Raw genomic sequence first — 17138 nt, forward strand, 5'->3', positions numbered from 1 at the left:
CTGCGCCGCGTAGCTCCTACTCCACACTAAAGACCAAATAACAAAAGTCGGGCCTCACAGCGACTTTCTGTACACCAGCCCCCAAAAATGCACCCCAGCCACCCCCCCTGAAAAGGCCTTACAGAGAGAAACCTGTGCTTCATTCACTACAGAATAACTGAGCCTAGCTTCCCCTCCTCTTGTTTTGTTTTTTCCTTCTTCTTCTTTTTCTTCTTTTTTTTTTGCCTCCTGCCCCTCCCCTTCCTCTGCTCCCCTGTCTCTTTCCTCACAGGTGCTTCTAGCCCGGCGTCGGCCCGCCCTTCAGCCCCCTCTGCTCCTACTCCTCCTCCTCCTCCTCCTCCTCGCCCTCCTCGGTGAGTAGGCCTGAGGAGTCTGCTGTCTGAGGCACTGAGAGTTCTGAATCGTTCTTTTGATTTAAGGTACCCCTGAGTTCATGGCGCCTGAGATGTATGAGGAGAAGTACGACGAGTCTGTGGATGTGTATGCCTTTGGGATGTGTATGCTGGAGATGGCTACCTCAGAGTACCCGTACTCCGAGTGCCAGAACGCGGCACAGATCTACCGCAGAGTCACCAGCGTAAGTCTGCTCTCTCCTCCCGCCCCCGCACACCAAACCCCCCCCCCCCTCCTCCTCTCACCCTCCCCTCTGTCTCTTTTTGGGGGGCGCCCCCTCTCCCCCCGGAGCGGCTCTCGGCCTCGCGACCCCTCTCACCCCCTTCGACGCGCCGGCGGGGTTTTTTTTAGTTCCTCTCGTGAGGTAACCGGGCCGGGGCGAAGGCCTCGGCGAAACCTGGCCCCGCACCAGGCCCGGAGGGGGCCGGCCGTAAAGCCTGTCAATCTCTCCCGAGCTCCACACGCTCCTCAGATCTACTGCCGCGCTCCCGTCGCTGAGCCAAACTGCCTCCGCCGCTGGCCTCCAGCCAGCCGCCACAGAAAGGCTGTCATGGAGCTCCTCCCCGCAAACCTCAGTTTGTCAAACTGTAGACTCTGACGGGCTCTTTGACAGGCGCTGAACAGCACCTCGCCTGGCAGTGCCACCGCCGGCCCCTTACAAGTCTGAAAGAAGGACTGTCACAGACGCGGACGTTTTCACGTAGTTAAACGCCTGCGATCCTCTTTCTGAGCTCATATATCTCAGCCTACTGTGTGTCCTTGACGGGAGTGTTATTTTTAAATCCCACAGCTAGTTTCCGGATTGAGAAACGTTTTTCTGTAAAATTAGATTAGGTATGAATCTGGGATTGATCTTTCAGTGCTCTGTCTGATGTTTTTTTTAGAAACCAGGAGGCTGTTCGTCTTCTGTGATTTCAGTCGTCTGTAGCTCTGCTAGGTGTCATAGCACTACTCAGTCTGCTTTTAAAGGGATAATGGGGGATTGAGAGTCTTAGGCGTGTCTTAGTCCATTGCTCAAGGCCGCACTGGTTTCACCGGTTAGTCTCCACTCTCTGTGCCCTGCGGATCTAGAGTATGCGCTGCTCCACTTTGCTGAGAGCGGACGGCTTGTTGCTTCTCCAAATAATTTGTTTACCTTACACTGCTCTGACAAATAAGTCAGTCATGGGGTCCACGATTGGAGAAATCATATGATGCTTCAGTGGACTGATGGAGGAAAACAACTAGTTTTTTCTGATGGAAGCCAGAGATGCCTGTTCTCCAGCAGGGGGCTCCACTGTTTGTGTGCCATTGAGGTTGTTCTTGGATTTAAACGAGAAGGAAGGAGTTCAACCAAATAACTGCAATTTGCTGACACTCGAAACTGGACTAACCAGGAGTGAAAATGAACATTATTCCCTTGACCTTGTTTTGTTGGTGACCATCGTTTTTGAATAGTCTGATTGTTTTGCTTTGCCAATAAAATTTCTGGAGACAGAATTTCTGAGAGGAGTGTGGCTCCTCGCGTGCTGATTTGCAGCTCGGGCGACGGGGGGATTTCACCGTCTTGGCAAGACGTCTTTGAGATTCTCAGAATACCGGCGCTGATCTCAGCTGTTTATGTCTCTGAGGTGACTACCTCGCCGGTCTCCTTCAGCTCTGGTGCCTCGTCCCATCTCCCGCGGTGTTCTGTGAGGTCGATCCATCACCCAGACTGTCCGATGCACCGGGCCCTGTGGGCTGCCAGGAATTCGCCCGTATACGTGTATACGTGCCCCCGACGTACACGCACACACGCCGACACACACATACAGGCACACGCCAGAGGGCACTGGTAATAACATGTCAGTATGTGCTATGTGAAGTCACAGCACCACTGTGTTTTGGGGGTGTAAACGCTACCAGTCGTCTCAGGCTGCTTTTCTGCGACAGTGTGAGCTGAAGAAGGTTCTGGAGTGTTCCGGGGATCGGGGCGGGGGTAGGATAAGAGTCGTTGGGGGGGGGGGGGGTGAATCTCTTAGTATTCCAGAAACGCTGCTGGCTGTCTAGACGAGCTGGGGGTGTGCAGCTGTTTGCACAGGGGGGATCTCAGGGCACTGCTCCTCATCTCTCCCTCAGCATTCTCAGGCCTCTTAATGAGACCCACAGACCCGGCTGTGACGGGCGAGGGGGTGGGGGGGGGGCGGCGGGCGATAAACGCACTTGAGCAGAGCTCGCTGTGACGTCCGTGGTGACGTCCAGAGCCCACTCCCGGCCCACAGATACCCGGTTAGCCGCCGCGGCGCTCTGATTACGAGCCCTAAGCCCACCTGCAGGGTTATGAAACGCAGCCGCTCACTGCTCACGCTCTCAGGGGCTTTAGGTGATTAGTGGAAGTGTCCCCTTGAGTGCAGCGGTGACCCGGGCCAGGTAGCGGTGCTCAGCCGCGGTCTCCCCCCCCCCGGCGGTATCCGAGCGGGCTGTTGTGACATCTCCACGGCGACCCGGTTTGAATCCGCCGCCCGCATGATCAGATTAAGCGCCTAATCCGCTCATTCCTCCATAGGCTGGCCTAGCATGGAGCGCCTGGCCTAGCGTGGAGCGCCTGGCCTAGCATGGAGCGCCTGGCCTAGCGTGGAGCGCCTGGCCTAGCATGGAGCGCCTGGCCTGTGGGTCGGTAGAGACCGTATGTGTCATCGGCCTTTTGGTCTGTACACACCCGCCCTTTTAGCTGCTCAAAGCCATTTGTAGAAAACTATATTTTAGATTTGTTTTTTTTTCTCACTCGTGCATGCGCGTGCAAACACACACACACACCCGCATGCGCACACACACACACACACAGTGGTGTGAGGCCAGCAGCCATTTCCCAGCAGCATGCTCAGGTTGTGCCCTGTAGGTTGTGCATTTGGTCAGGACACCAGGAAGGCCCCTGCTCTTTGCGATAACTGCCCTGGGTCCCCAAGTACTAATTAATCCCACCCCTGCCCAACTTGGACCGCTTGGCTGCAGTGAGCGTGGAAGCTGCTGGTTATTCTAGGAGACAGTGTGCTCCCTTTGTGTCTATAATAGATTTTTAAAACAAAACAAAATCACTGGCAGGCAGCCGTTCTTGAGTTCCTTTGAGTTCATCGATGAAATATACACTTATCATCCCTCACTGTGGCAAAGCAATAGCTTGCTAATAAGCAGAAGCATAGCTTGTCCTTGCTTACTGCAGAATGGATTTCAAGTGGGCAATACCTGACCTCGTCTCCTGTCAGAGACTTCCGAGGCTGACGGTCCAAATGTTGTTACAGCCATCCTTTACAGAACAGGTGGGGTCTTTTTCTAATTGGCCCCTTGTGCTTCTAGTTAAGGTTTTTTCGACACTGAGGTTAAATTAGTACTTTGGTTTTTTGCTGTTTTTCTAATCGCTTGCTGAAATTTTATTGCATCACTTGCTCGGTCTGTTGCACCAACCTTCACTAATTATCAGCTCTGCTTCCAGGTCACTCGCACACACGTCAGGTCTCATTACTGAACCAGAGTTCTCTCTGCATTTAGCGGGTCTGAAAACTGCAGTCACTCCTCCTGTTTGGGAAGTGGCTACTTTGTCCGCAGCTATAGTCCAAGCTGCATTTGTGTTGCTTTGATCTCTCTGAATTCTCGCTGTGGTTTTCTCAAGAACAATGTCGTAAAAATAACCCAGCCATTCATCATTATAAGCATTAGAAGGTTCCAACGCTTCAATGTAGTTTTTTTTGCCACGGATGAGGCTAGCAAGCAAGATCCTCCTGTATTTTATGGTTAAATTCAGTTTAGAGTCGGCTGCCAGAAGTAGCACTTCAGGAGAGTGTGACATCAACCCCCTGCATTTTACTCAAGATTGATGCAGCATATTTTCACAAAAAGAAATTGCACTGTTGGTGAATTTAAATATAGGAACAGACAGTCTGCTCTCCTTTCATGTTCTTTGCTTTATTCAGACAGAGAAGGTCGAGAGTAATGGATAGAGAAGGGCTCGCAGCTCAGGAGGTGCCATAGCAGGAGATCGATCCCCAACCCTGCTGAAGGGTTTTTATGAGAGTTGGGGGCTCTGACTGCGAGTGGGTTTGATCATATTAAGAGCAGGAAGGAGAATGGGTAGTTGATTTATATGGACCGCACGTCGGCGCTCCTGTATGCATTGTTCAGATTTGATCTGCTCGGTCAAGAGTGGATTCATTTTGCTCGCTGGTTTCAGGTTTTGAAAAGCTGGAGAAATGGGCCAGTCAGTGATTGATGCCTGTGTAGCTCTTGCATGATTCTCATGTTTATATCAGCTGGGACACTCTTTCAGGGCGTACACACGACACAGTCTGACGCAGAACAGCTCGATATGACACGGCGCAGTCCGACACAAAACAGCTCGAAATGACACGACATAATCTAACACTACACTGCCCGATATGACACGACACAGCTTTGTTTACAAAACGGCTCTTAGGTCAAGGGTTCCGCTATTAATCGGGAGTCAAGCTCAACTTATGGACTGAACTATGCACATGTAAAAATATTCAATTGTAAAAAGAGAAATACGTAAGCACTGGTAAGTTCTTAGCTCAGCTCTGTTCCACATGGATATAACGTGCGGTTATGTGAGAAGTATGATCTTTAAGTGAAGTATTCAGGGAGAGTGTGAGCTGCAGTCGTCAGCTGACTTGCTGAGTCCCCCGTGGGTTGGCACGTTTGCTCCAGCACACAATCGGGCTCTGGTCTAATTGGAGCTTTCTCCTCCCTCCAGATCTTACCGCCACTGACAGTTTCACTGGGCTCCAGTCATCTGTGCATAATGCCTAAATGATTTTAGGGCTTGTTCTTTGTTCTCAGGGAGAACTGAGCTTAATCCACCAGCCCTTTTAGAGCAATTACAGCTCGAGCGCTTGAATTAACTCTCAGCGTAAAATAGCAGCCGCGCCGCGAGAGGCGCTTGGTTCTGAGAGTTGGGAAGATGTAATTTCTTTGTCTCTGGGTGACCTTTCCAGAGTCTTCCGTACTTTTCAGGTCTTCACTCCTACTCTCTCCTTTAGCGTTTTCTTTTTTGAAAGAATGATTGCGAAATGATTATATTTAATTTTGCTCTATTCCTGGCGCGGAGCAGGAGAGTATCCGGCTTGGGGGAGGCCCGTTCTGAGCGTCGCTAATGAGCTTTTTAATCGCCCTGTTATTTGGGTACTTTGCCTTTCTGACTTAATTCCGTTAGCTCTTCCGTCATCTCTAATGCTGTTTGGCCCCGGAATCCGAGGGGGCTCGGTGTTATGTAAGGGGAGGGGCCCTGAGGGGGCGGTAAATAGCGCATCGGACCACATCATTGGGCGCCAGAGAGGTCCGGGCACTCTCTGTACCAGGTTACCCCTCGGCTTAGTCCCAGCTCTCTGACTCACACGTCTGGTAAGTTTCTTTTTGAAGTCGCGTTTTGTGTCAGATTATTCTTTTAAGTCCTTAAGACAAGATGACTTGATGGTCCTAATGATTGCTGGCATGAAGATGGAAGGGACGTTGGGGAAGCCTTTTTTAAATAACGGCTCTTGCTCTGTGTGTTGTTTGGGATGTAGGAGTGTTTTCTTGCGGAGAAGGTGTGCACGTACCCCTTTTTCCCCGCCTCACGTTATACTGATTCCAGTGTGAGATTTTGGGCTTTGACGAGCCTAGGTTGTTGGCTGTCCCGGCTTTTTCTGCACACTTTCCCCTGAAAGCGTCTGGCACAGGGACCTGAAACCACAGTGTGCTGCTGCTAGGCTGCCTCACCCTCCGCATTGCTTTAGAGTCTTTTTTCTGATCCAAAAGCTGGATGTTCTTTCCCTCAAAGCCTTTGAAGCTCGTAGTCTTCTTCTGCCTGAAACGGAAGAGTGATTTTGTCCCTGGGTTTAGTATCAGCCTCCACCGATTAAATGTTTTTGAAGTTGTAGTATGATTACAGTCTTCCAGGATGTGGAACTGGCATTAGTCACGGAGGGGAAAAAATTTAAATGTGGAGTACTGTAGTTTTCATAGCTCCTCTGGTTATAACTCAGGATGGAAGTGTACTTTCCTGTTCTCAGTTATCCAGGGTATTTCTTATCTGTGGGTGCTGTTAAACAGCAGTTTGCTGATAAGGCCGGGAGCAGTCCTGTGCTGATCGTTGAGGTGATTCTGCGCGCGATGCCTCTGGCTCCAGCAGGGGGAGACGGGTTGGGTGGTTTCTGAAGCCCTCTGTTCAGCTGGGCCGCCCTGCAGAGCTGCACACATACGAGTGGCTGCGTCTGCCTCAGGGAGCTGCGCTCCGTGGTCTGTGTGTGGACCTGCTCACTCGCCCCTGCTGGGGGGGTTACAGAGCGCCCATTCTCTGCTCCTGGCTTTTTATTCTACCTAACTGATCATTCCGGATCGTGTTTGTGCGCGCACGTGAGTGTTCACGCGCGCGTTGGGCGGGTGTGTGCGCTCGTGTGTGTGCACTCGTGTGTGTGCACGTGTGTGCGCGTGCACGTCTGCCCTGTCACTGTTTACATACTTGGGGCCACAGGTAGCTGCACTGTCACCTGAACTCAGACATTAATGTAAAGGTTTTTAGTTTGCCTGCGTCACAACCCTGTATAACTACAGCATAACTCCGTGAACAATATTCTGCGAGTGAGTAATTGCCAGTAAAGTTAAGGCTGTTTTGGGTGTCGTGCCTTTTACATTCTCAGTCCAGACTCCCCCTGTTATTTAATGAGCAAAGTGCTTGGAGCCTCTGTCCCGTCCTGCGTGCACGCTGACCTCACAGTCCTCTGTGTCCACTCCCCTCCCCCCTTCCCCCGCCCCCCCAGGGAGTGAAGCCGGGCAGCTTTGACAAGGTGGCCATCCCCGAGGTGAAGGAGATCATTGAGGGATGCATTCGCCAGAACAAAGATGAGAGGTGAGCCACGCCCCCACACACACACCCTGCGCGGCGCGCCCACCTGCGAGTCCCAGAGAAAGGGCGGGGCTTGCTGACCCGAGCCTGACCAGGCAGGAGAGCTAGGCCTGGGATTGGGCCTGGGACTGTGCGCTCCTGGTCCCTGCTGTGCAGTGCGCACGGTCTCTGCAGATGAGGATTTCCCCCACATTCATGCTCTGCCTGGGAGGGGAGGCCGGGAGCTTTTGAATCGGCTCATAAATCCTGCGGCGGGTGTGGAGGTAGCGCTGCCTTTTCAGTTTCACCTTCGTTCCTTTGTTTCATCCGCCCCCGCCACACAGTGACTCCCCCTCTCCTGCCCCCGCCACACAGCGCCTCCCCCTCTCCTGCCCCCGCCACACAGCGACTCCCCCTCTCCTGCCCCCGCCACACAGCGCCTCCCCCTCTCCTGCCCCGCCACACAGCGACTCCATTCCAGACGGGAGCCTGGACACCGTTCTCTTCCTCGGGTTTCTGTCCTGCGTACGCTACGCTCCAGTCGCTCAGTTATCCTCGCTGCTCACGGAAGGGACCTTTCGAGGAGAACGTGCATCTCGCCCTCGGACACTTGGCATTTGGTCCAGGCTGTTGGATACTGAGGCCTCTGTTAACAGAAGACCCAGTTTGTCTTTTTCTTCTGTCGTATTGCCATGTTTCCCAAAAATATGGAGTCCGGTCCCTCTGGCAGCTCTTTTGATGAATGCTGTTTATCAGAGCCTCCGGAAATGAGTCATGGGAGAGGAAACGCTCCACACCGGCTCTGACCTGTTTCCGGAAGAGCAAAAGCCGAAAGAATCTGAAGCATCAGGATGTGATGTATGATACACAAGCAGTTAGTTTGTCTGGACTGAGTCAGAGCTCTGTGGTGATTCTCTGCAGAAGCCCCGGAAAAGGGCTGACCTCGGCTTTTTCATGTGAGCCAGATGGGAATGTTGGAATGCATAGAGAAAAACGCTCGCTAACACGCACACATGCGCACAAACACGCACACACACACGCATGCGCACAAACAGGCACACACACATACACAAACGCGTTGCGAAGTGTTTATTTCTCAGGCCGGTTCCCCAGGGCTCCCTGTTGTCTTCACTCACAATAATCCAGGCAGGTTTAAAAAGCTGGAGCCTTCCTCCCCCCTCCCCCCCCCCCCCACTTTATGACTTCTCCAAATCTGGCACCCTGGTTTGGAGCGTGCTGTGGTGTGGGGTCGTATAGGGAAGGAGAGACGGCTGTCTGTTTCCTCCTGCAGCCCAGGTCTGTGGCCTTGTGGAAAGCATTACCGTTCACAGCTAGCCGTAAATCAGGTCCGTTAACCCCGTTTGACACGGTGTGCTGCATTCATCGTCCAAGTTTCTGACTGTGCATCTGTGTCCTTCCCTGGTCCTTTCACTTCACTGAATTTTCATGGAGCTTTTGTACTCTACTCAATATACGGCTTGGTTCCATGATTGATAAATTAGATTGTTTTGGTTCATCCCTGTAGTTCTGATTTTTTTTTCACAGGGTCTGTTGATTTTGGTGACCTCTTTATTTTTCTTTTTTTCTTAAAGCTGTCACAGTATTTGTATGTATCAGCTGAACGTTTGTATTTCATAAACTTCAGTTTGATCACGAGACGGTCGTTTGATTTTTGATTGCACCGAGTCTTCAATATCCGGCATTGTCCGCGGTCAACAATGTTTGAGACGGGCTGAACAGCAGCTTAGGGTTGGGTTAAAGTCTGCATGTGAAATAATTCTCATAGCTTTTTCACGTAGGTTTCAGTATCGGTTTGCAACAGCTTTTTAAACTTAATGAGCCGTGTAGATTGTATGGCCACTTCAGTAATACCTGCAAGATAAGATGTGACTAAAGGAAATGACCTCATAAAAGCAGAATTTTCTCACTTCCTGAGTGGCTCCCTCCACTGTGACCTGCAGTTGCACTGCTTTGCCACAAGAGTGTGTGGAATAAAAGGACCTTCATTGGCTCCTTGGCTTAACCCCGTCCTTCTGCCCTCTCCCACAGATACGCCATAAAGGACCTGCTGAACCATGCCTTCTTCCAGGAGGAGACCGGGGTGCGTGTGGAGCTGGCTGAGGAGGACGACGGGGAGGTGATCGCCATCAAGCTCTGGCTGAGAATTGAAGACGTCAAGAAGCTCAAGGGCAAGTACAAGGACAACGAGGCCATCGAGTTTTCCTTCGACCTCAACAAGGACGTCCCCGAAGATGTGGCCCAGGAAATGGTAGGTCTGAGGGGCCTCTCGGAGCCCCACGCGGCAGCTCCTGCCGCTCTGTCTTTGCCGTTTGTACCGTCAGCTCCCTGCGGTTCCGCTCTGGGGAATGGCACGCTCCGTTTGACTTGCACACCGTCAAGTCCCATTGTTTTCCTTCCTTGTGTTAAGTGCATATCTGGTTAATTGCATACTCTCGCAGCAGGATGGGCATACGCAGTTATGAGGGGTCACTGCATGAGGAGTCCATGCTCCTGCAGTCCCTGCTGTGTTCTGTGTGTTTCCTTCCTTGAGACCCCCCTCTGGGTGGGGAAAGTTCCCGTGAATGTCACTCCTGGCCTGAGCTCCTGGGTGAACTAGTCCCTCAAAGTTCAACATGCTCATGCGTAATGGTGGCCCAGTAACGGGCCTGCTTGTTGTGCAAGCAACCCCCCCCCCCCCCTCCAGCGTGCGCCCGTTCACCCCCCCCCTGCACGCTGTGCCCCAGGTGGAGTCTGGCTACGTGTGCGAGGGGGACCACAAGACCATGGCCAAGGCCATCAAGGACCGCGTGTCGCTGATCTGCCGCAAGCGGGAGCAGCGGCAGCTGGTGCGGGAGGAGCAGGAGAAGAGGAAGCAGGAGGAGGAGCGGCAGCAGGTGGAGCTGCAGAAGGCCGCCCAGGCCGCCTCCGGAGGGGCCTCGGGGGTCCCGCAGAGCCAGGGCGCCCCCCAGCCGGCCACCTCCGGCCCCGCCCCGGCGCAGACCGAAGCGGAGGAGCCCGAGGCGGACCAACACCAGCCGCCGCAGCTGCACTACCAGCAGCCCGGCATCTCTATGGCATGTACGTGTGGGGACGGGAGCGGGCCCAGCCCCTGGGCTGATGTGGAGTAACGCGTTCTCACCCTTACGTCACCGAGCAAGCATCTGACCACCTGTGTGTGCGTGTGCGTGTGTGTGTGTGTGCGTGTGTGCGTGTGTGTGTGTGTGTGTGTGTCTGGGCTCGTGTGTGTGTGTGTGTGTGTGTGTGTGTGTGTGTGTGCGTGTGTGTGTGTGTGCGTGTGTGCGTGTGTGCGTGTGTGCGTGTGTGCGTGTGTGCGTGTGTGCGTGTGTGTGTGTGTGTCTGGGCTCGTGTGTGTGTGTGTGTGTGCTCGTGCGTGTGTGTGTCTGTGTGTGTGTGTGTGTGTGCTCGTATGCGTGTGTGTGTGTGTGTGTCTGTGTGTGTGCATGCGTGTCCCTGCGTGTGCGTGTTTGGGCTCATGTGTGCGTCTCCCCCTCCCAGCGGACGGGACAGTGGACAGTGGCCAGGGGTCGTCGGTGTTCTCGGAGCTGCAGCAGAGCCAGCCCGGCATGTCCTTCGCCTCCCTGCCTCCCCAGCAGCCCCAGCACCAGGGCCTGCCCTCCAGCCAGGCCTCGTACCCGCCCCCCACCTCCCAGCACGCCGCCTACCCGCAGCAGCCCATGGTAAGTGACATCATCGGGGAGCCGCGCCAGCCCGCGTCAGTCAGGCCAGAGAGGCGCAGTGCGGTGAGCCCGGTGTGGGGGGCAAGTGTGGGGTTCGTTTCTGGAAACTGGCACGCTTTTCAGTGCCCCCCCTTGCCCCTTTACTGAGGCAGGGGGTAACGCGACCCCGGGTCCCTGTGGCCTCGAGCTCGTCAGGCCGGTCAGATCCGCAGCTGTGCGTTCAGCCCCAGTCATCCCCTAATAAATAAATTACAAGCCCACAGTAGCAATTTTCTGGCTTACCCAGTGATCGGGTTTTACAGTGGTTGTGCTAACACACACTTAGGCCTGCGCTGCTTGCCAAACCAGGCCCCCAAACGCCTGGCAGCGCGTCACTAGCGCTGAAGACGAGCAGACTAACCGAGCAGACTAACCGGATTTGAGTTAAAGTACCTCTCTGCTCTATCCGAACCTTATCTTTAGTATCCTAACTCTTATCTAGAGTCTTATCTATTCTTATCTTTCCCTTATCCACCTGGTGCGAGCGCAGCCAATTAGCCGCGGGAGCGATTAGCGTTAGCCGGCGGAAACGCGGATTTGACGGCGCTGCGCTAACAGAACCGCTGAAGCTCCTGAGGAACTCCAGGCAGATGTCCCCCGCTGGGCTCCCAGTCGGAGGCAGTGAGGGAGGGGTGTTGTTTTAGTCTACAGGGAGGGGGGGGGGGGGCCTTGGGTTCTCACTGACCCCAGAGTGACACGTCCCCCCTGGACGGGCTGTGAGAACTCACTGTACGCTCCGCACAATCAGCTCCAGGGGTCCGGGGGAGGGGGGCGGGGGGGGCAGGTCAAAGGTCAAAGCCTGCCTGCTCTATCTGAAACCTCCCCTCGGCTTGACTTAAGCCCGTTTGAAAAGCGCTCTACGGTATGCAGTGAAAGGTTAATGAGCAGATGGAATGCTCGCCTTTATTATCTTTCCTCCTGCCCTGGACCCCTGTGTGAGATGTGAGCACTGCCCCCCCCCCCTCCTGTGTGAAGTCAGACGGAGGTTGAGTAAGGGGCTTTCACCGCTACGAAGCGTCATGGACTGTTGCACTGCTGTTTTTTGTACTCCCTGCCACAGGTAACACTGAACCAAGGAGTGAGTGTTTGTAATGAAAATGTGATTTGTGTTGCCAGTATGCTTGTGCAGATAGAATTGCACCATGTTTGTGCTACCCTGCCTGAAAAATGTATGTGTGTTTTTGTTTTTTTTTGTTTTTTTTTTCTATTTAATTTATTTTTGTTGTTTTTGTACATCCAGTTTAATTTCTTCTTTGGGTTTTGGATGGAACATGACCAGCCTGCGTCATGCACACTCTTTATTAATACTGTCGTGACAAAATGATGCATGCTGAGAGACCAAACCAAACGAAAGCAGAACACCACCTTCAGTTTAATCCCCTTCCCGAACAGGGCAGACACGCCGCTGCTCTGTAGCTGTCATTTATCCTGCCCTGCCCCGCCCCCCTCGCCCTCAATGGCTGCTTTCCCCCTCCCCCTCCCATCTCCGACATTATCATTTTACCTCATAGGTCTCTTTGTTACTCTTGTACGTCCATCATCTGTGTCACTCTTCACTGGCACTGCCTCCATTTGTCGACATCTTGGCTGCGATAGGACTGCCCTGCGACGTCAGGGAGCTGTGTGCAAACAGGGGGGGTCCCATCAATCCTCTTATTTCCCCTGCTGGTGCGAACTGCCAGGGTAGCGCTTCACCCTCGCTGGCCTGGACACCCGCAGAGCCATCAAACTGTCCCATCAACGGCAAGCCACTCCGTCATTCAGATAAAGCATGCTGACAGCTTACGGTAGTTAAAGCAGCTTTAAAAGAGGCTTTGGCCCTGTAATGCCAGCAAGCGGGATGCGGTGGCTGGGTGTGATTGGAGATAGACTAAACCGCATACTTAAAGCATGAGAATGTCATGTGATCACACGGGTCTTTACATCCACCTCGGTTCGAGGGCTCCATCCCTGCCGGGCATGCGTGTTTGGATTCATGTGCCTGTCTGTGTGGTCTGCTTTTACACGGCTGTGTCACATGCACTCACACGCTTGCCACATGTATGCACATTTTCTTCACTTATTATTAGCTTTTCGGCCATTTGACATTCGTTATTTGGTTGCCAGCAGGAGGCTTTCCTTGGCACAGCTTGGTCAGTCCCCCATGCACAGAGCACCGTTTAGCACAGTGTTATCCTGCCCCAGCAATCAGCCCCTCTCTGTCCTCTCGACTAGTTCTTCGTTCAGTTTGACTCATGCATTTGAACCACCAAAAGCCTCTCCTCCAAAATTAGGTATGGAGTTTTCTTGCTTCTCCACCATTTTGATGAACAAACTAGGTTGGGTGTCACAGTATTACTGGAACAAAATACAAATAAAGTTGTTCGCTTTCAAAAAACTTGTGGGTCTTGTGGACTTGTTTCATGGTGCAAAGCCACCCACTGTTTATGACTGGTTGAGCATTTGTAGGGGGAATGAGGGATTGATGGTGAGCTCTTGAAGTTTGCCAAACATGCCCGTTGTTTTTTATGGATTTGTTTCATTGTTTTATGTGTCTCTTTGTCACTGCAGCATTGCGTCGGTTGTTTTTCTGTGGTGATCTGTCTGCCGCCCTCTCTCTGACCGCTGTTGCCTAACGCGCGTCTCGCCCGCACACCGTAAAACATCTGTGAGCGCCTGCGCCCGGGCGGATGTTTTCAGAAGCGCTGTTTAACTCCTACAGGAGCGCTGTTTAACTCCTACAGGAGCACTGTTTAACTCTTACAGGAGCGCTGTTTAACTCTTACAGGAGCGCTGTTTAACTCTTACAGGAGCGCACTTTAACTCTTACAGGAGCGCTGTTTAACTCTTACAGGAGTGCACTTTAACTCTTACAGGAGCGCTGTTTAACTCTTACAGGAGCGCTGTTTAACTCCTACAGGAGCGCACTTTAACTCTTACAGGAGCGCTGTTTAACTCTTACAGGAGTGCACTTTAACTCTTACAGGAGCGCTGTTTAACTCTTACAGGAGCGCTCTTTAACTCTTACAGGAGCGCTGTTTAACTCCTACAGGAGCGCTGTTTAACTCTTACAGGAGCGCTGTTTAACTCTTACAGGAGCGCTCTTTAACTCTTACAGGAACGCAGTTTAACTCTTACAGGAGCGCTCTAACTCTTACAGGAACGCAGTTTAACTCTTACAGGAGCGCTCTTTAACTCTTACAGGAGCGCTGTTTAACTCCTACAGGAGCGCTGTTTAACTCTTACAGGAGCGCAGTTTAACTCCTACAGGAGCGCTCTTTAACTCTTACAGGAGCGCTGTTTAACTCCTACAGGAGCGCTGTTTAACTCCTACAGGAGCACTGTTTAACTCTTACAGGAGCGCTGTTTAACTCTTACAGGAGCGCTGTTTAACTCTTACAGGAGCGCACTTTAACTCTTACAGGAGCGCTGTTTAACTCTTACAGGAGCGCTGTTTAACTCCTACAGGAGCGCTGTTTAACTCCTACAGGAGCACTGTTTAACTCTTACAGGAGCGCTGTTTAACTCTTACAGGAGCGCTGTTTAACTCTTACAGGAGCGCACTTTAACTCTTACAGGAGCGCTGTTTAACTCTTACAGGAGTGCACTTTAACTCTTACAGGAGCGCTGTTTAACTCTTACAGGAGCGCTGTTTAACTCCTACAGGAGCGCACTTTAACTCTTACAGGAGCGCTGTTTAACTCTTACAGGAGTGCACTTTAACTCTTACAGGAGCGCTGTTTAACTCTTACAGGAGCGCTCTTTAACTCTTACAGGAGCGCTGTTTAACTCCTACAGGAGCGCTGTTTAACTCTTACAGGAGCGCTGTTTAACTCTTACAGGAGCGCTCTTTAACTCTTACAGGAACGCAGTTTAACTCTTACAGGAGCGCTCTTTAACTCTTACAGGAGCGCTGTTTAACTCCTACAGGAGCGCTGTTTAACTCTTACAGGAGCGCAGTTTAACTCCTACAGGAGCGCTCTTTAACTCTTACAGGAGCGCTCTTTAACTCTTACAGGAGCGCTGTTTAACTCTTACAGGAGCACTCTTTAACTCTTCTCCATGGGCTGACTTTGGTCGTAAGGCACGGAAGGAGTCTCGGTCGCCCGCGTGAAAACTGCTGGAGCTCAGGGGAGAGGATGGCGGGGGCGGGGGGGCACGGCAGCGGACTCCGGGCTCTTCGGTGGGACCTGCTGTCTCGCTTGCTCTCCCCGTGCCTAACCCCCCTTGCCCCCGCTCTCTCGGGCAGAGGGGTTTTTCGCGAGATTGTACACGCCCTCCTCGGTCCCGCCCCCTTTTGAATTGAGCCCTCTGAATAGAAAAAGCACCCCGTCCCCAGCAGGTTTCCCGTATCTGTAGGTTCTCTTGGAATCTGCTCAATGATTAACAGATGTGTAAAGCTCTACGTGAGGTTCTGGTTGTCAGCTGCATGCACGGTTGGGTGTGTTCCTGCTCTGGTGCTGGTTTTTAAACTCAGTGCCAGGTCATCTAGGGGTCAGGTAATTCTTTTTAAAATTAAAGTTGCAGGATTTCAAGCTAAAGTATAAAGCCTGTAGTTTTATAGTATTAATAGGGTGTTATTTCCTCTGCTGATGTTTCTCTGTGAATACCTTGGGAATGGTGCTTGTGTGCCTCAGTTTCTCTGGTGCCTGGAGTTCAGGTTGTTTGTCAGGAAAATGTCCTAAGCCTAGAGCCCTGGGAGTTGTAATGTACAGATACACACACACACACACAGACAGGCACACACATACTCACACACAGACACACACACACACACACACACAGACAGGCACACACACACTCACACACAGACACACACACACACACACACAGCGTTGGCTACTGCTCTTACCGTCAGTGTCCTCCTCCACTGCAGCTGCTAACTCGATTTAGATGCTCTTTTTGGTTAAAGGGTACGCAAATGTCTTTTTTGATAAGCAGGAAGGATTTTTGGCAGAGATATTTTGTTTGGCTAGTTTCGTTTCCTCATGTAAACTCAGCCAGCCCTGGTCTTTTGGCTAATGTAGCCTGCATCAGACAGTAGCATAGCATACATTCATGTTGATTTATTAACCAAAAAATGAAAATGAAATGATCTGTAGCTTTATAGTTCTTAATTATTTAGATACTAAAAGGCTTGCTTGTAAAGTAGCCACTTTCAATCTAGAAAAGCTTCTATAATAAATCTCTCAACTGAAGCTTGTGAGCTTAAAAAATTGCTTTTGAATCGTCTGATTCTGTTTGAAGATCTTCTGGCTGCGCTCTCTTGCTGGCTGTGTGTCTCCGCTCGTACTGACACTGGATCAGGCCAGTCTCTCTGTCTGCTCATCTCGGTCTTCCTTTCACTCTTTCTGTTGTGTTTAAGACATATATACATGCATTGTTTTTTTGTTCCCATTTCAACAGTGTGTCCACGCCGGTTAATTTTGGTTCCCTCCCTCCCCCATTTGCAGCCGCCTCCTCTTCCTCCTCTTCCTCATCCTGCCCGGCGCCGTGGCCGTAGCATGTCACTGTGTGTCCCCTGCGTTTCCGCCCCCCCTCCTCTGTCCTGCCCTCCCAAGCAGCCGTCCACTCCTCCGCCAGCCCCGCCCGCCCCCCTCTCGCCCCGCCTCGGGAGCCCTGACGGCGACACCTTTGCGGGACGCCTGTCGAAAGCGCTGGAGTGCGTCCTGCCCCTGCACTCGGCCCCGCCGCGGCGACGGGCCAGCCTCCCGGCGCTCTTTGCCAGCCCTGTATGTCGGCACACCTGTAGGCCACAGGGTGGCGTGACCCAGGACCCCCAGTGAGCAGGCACAGGGCCCAGGAGCAGTACTGCGTGCGTCCACCAGAGGGCAGGAGAGAGAACAGTTATAGTGGGTGGCAGTGTGCTTTAGTGGGAAAGCTGCTGCGCTTGTAACTTAGAGATTGGCAGTTAATATTCCATGTCTGGCAACCACCACTACCAATTATTTAAAGCATCCAGCTGTGTAAATGGATGGTGGTATGTAATACTGTTAGGTGTGTAGGTTGCTCTGGATAAAGCCATAGACTTTCATACATTTGTCAGTTAGTGGCCAGTGTTTATAAAGATAACACTAGCTTGTTCCAAAGTGATGAGGTAAAAAGAGGAATTAGAATATTTTTTTAAATAGATGTTTTGCATCCACCGTTAGAATGGGATGACCCTGAAACTGAACTCCAGTTTAAGCCTGATCTGA

At 52.1% G+C, this 17138-nt stretch overlaps 1 protein-coding gene across 1 annotated transcript in view; it reads left to right on the plus strand.

Moving 5' to 3' along the window:
* Window positions 1-17138, plus strand: part of wnk1b (WNK lysine deficient protein kinase 1b) — a 97270-nt gene that overhangs the window by 50554 nt on the left and 29578 nt on the right. The window contains exons 5-9 of the mRNA XM_035426220.1: window positions 420-577; window positions 7161-7249; window positions 9275-9494; window positions 9970-10303; window positions 10742-10923. Of these exons, the coding sequence (XP_035282111.1) occupies window positions 420-577; window positions 7161-7249; window positions 9275-9494; window positions 9970-10303; window positions 10742-10923 (983 nt within the window). The remainder of the gene's footprint in view (window positions 1-419; window positions 578-7160; window positions 7250-9274; window positions 9495-9969; window positions 10304-10741; window positions 10924-17138) is intronic.

This window comes from Anguilla anguilla, chromosome 7 (assembly GCF_013347855.1).
Source record: "Anguilla anguilla isolate fAngAng1 chromosome 7, fAngAng1.pri, whole genome shotgun sequence".
In the NCBI taxonomy this organism is placed as follows: domain Eukaryota; kingdom Metazoa; phylum Chordata; class Actinopteri; order Anguilliformes; family Anguillidae; genus Anguilla; species Anguilla anguilla.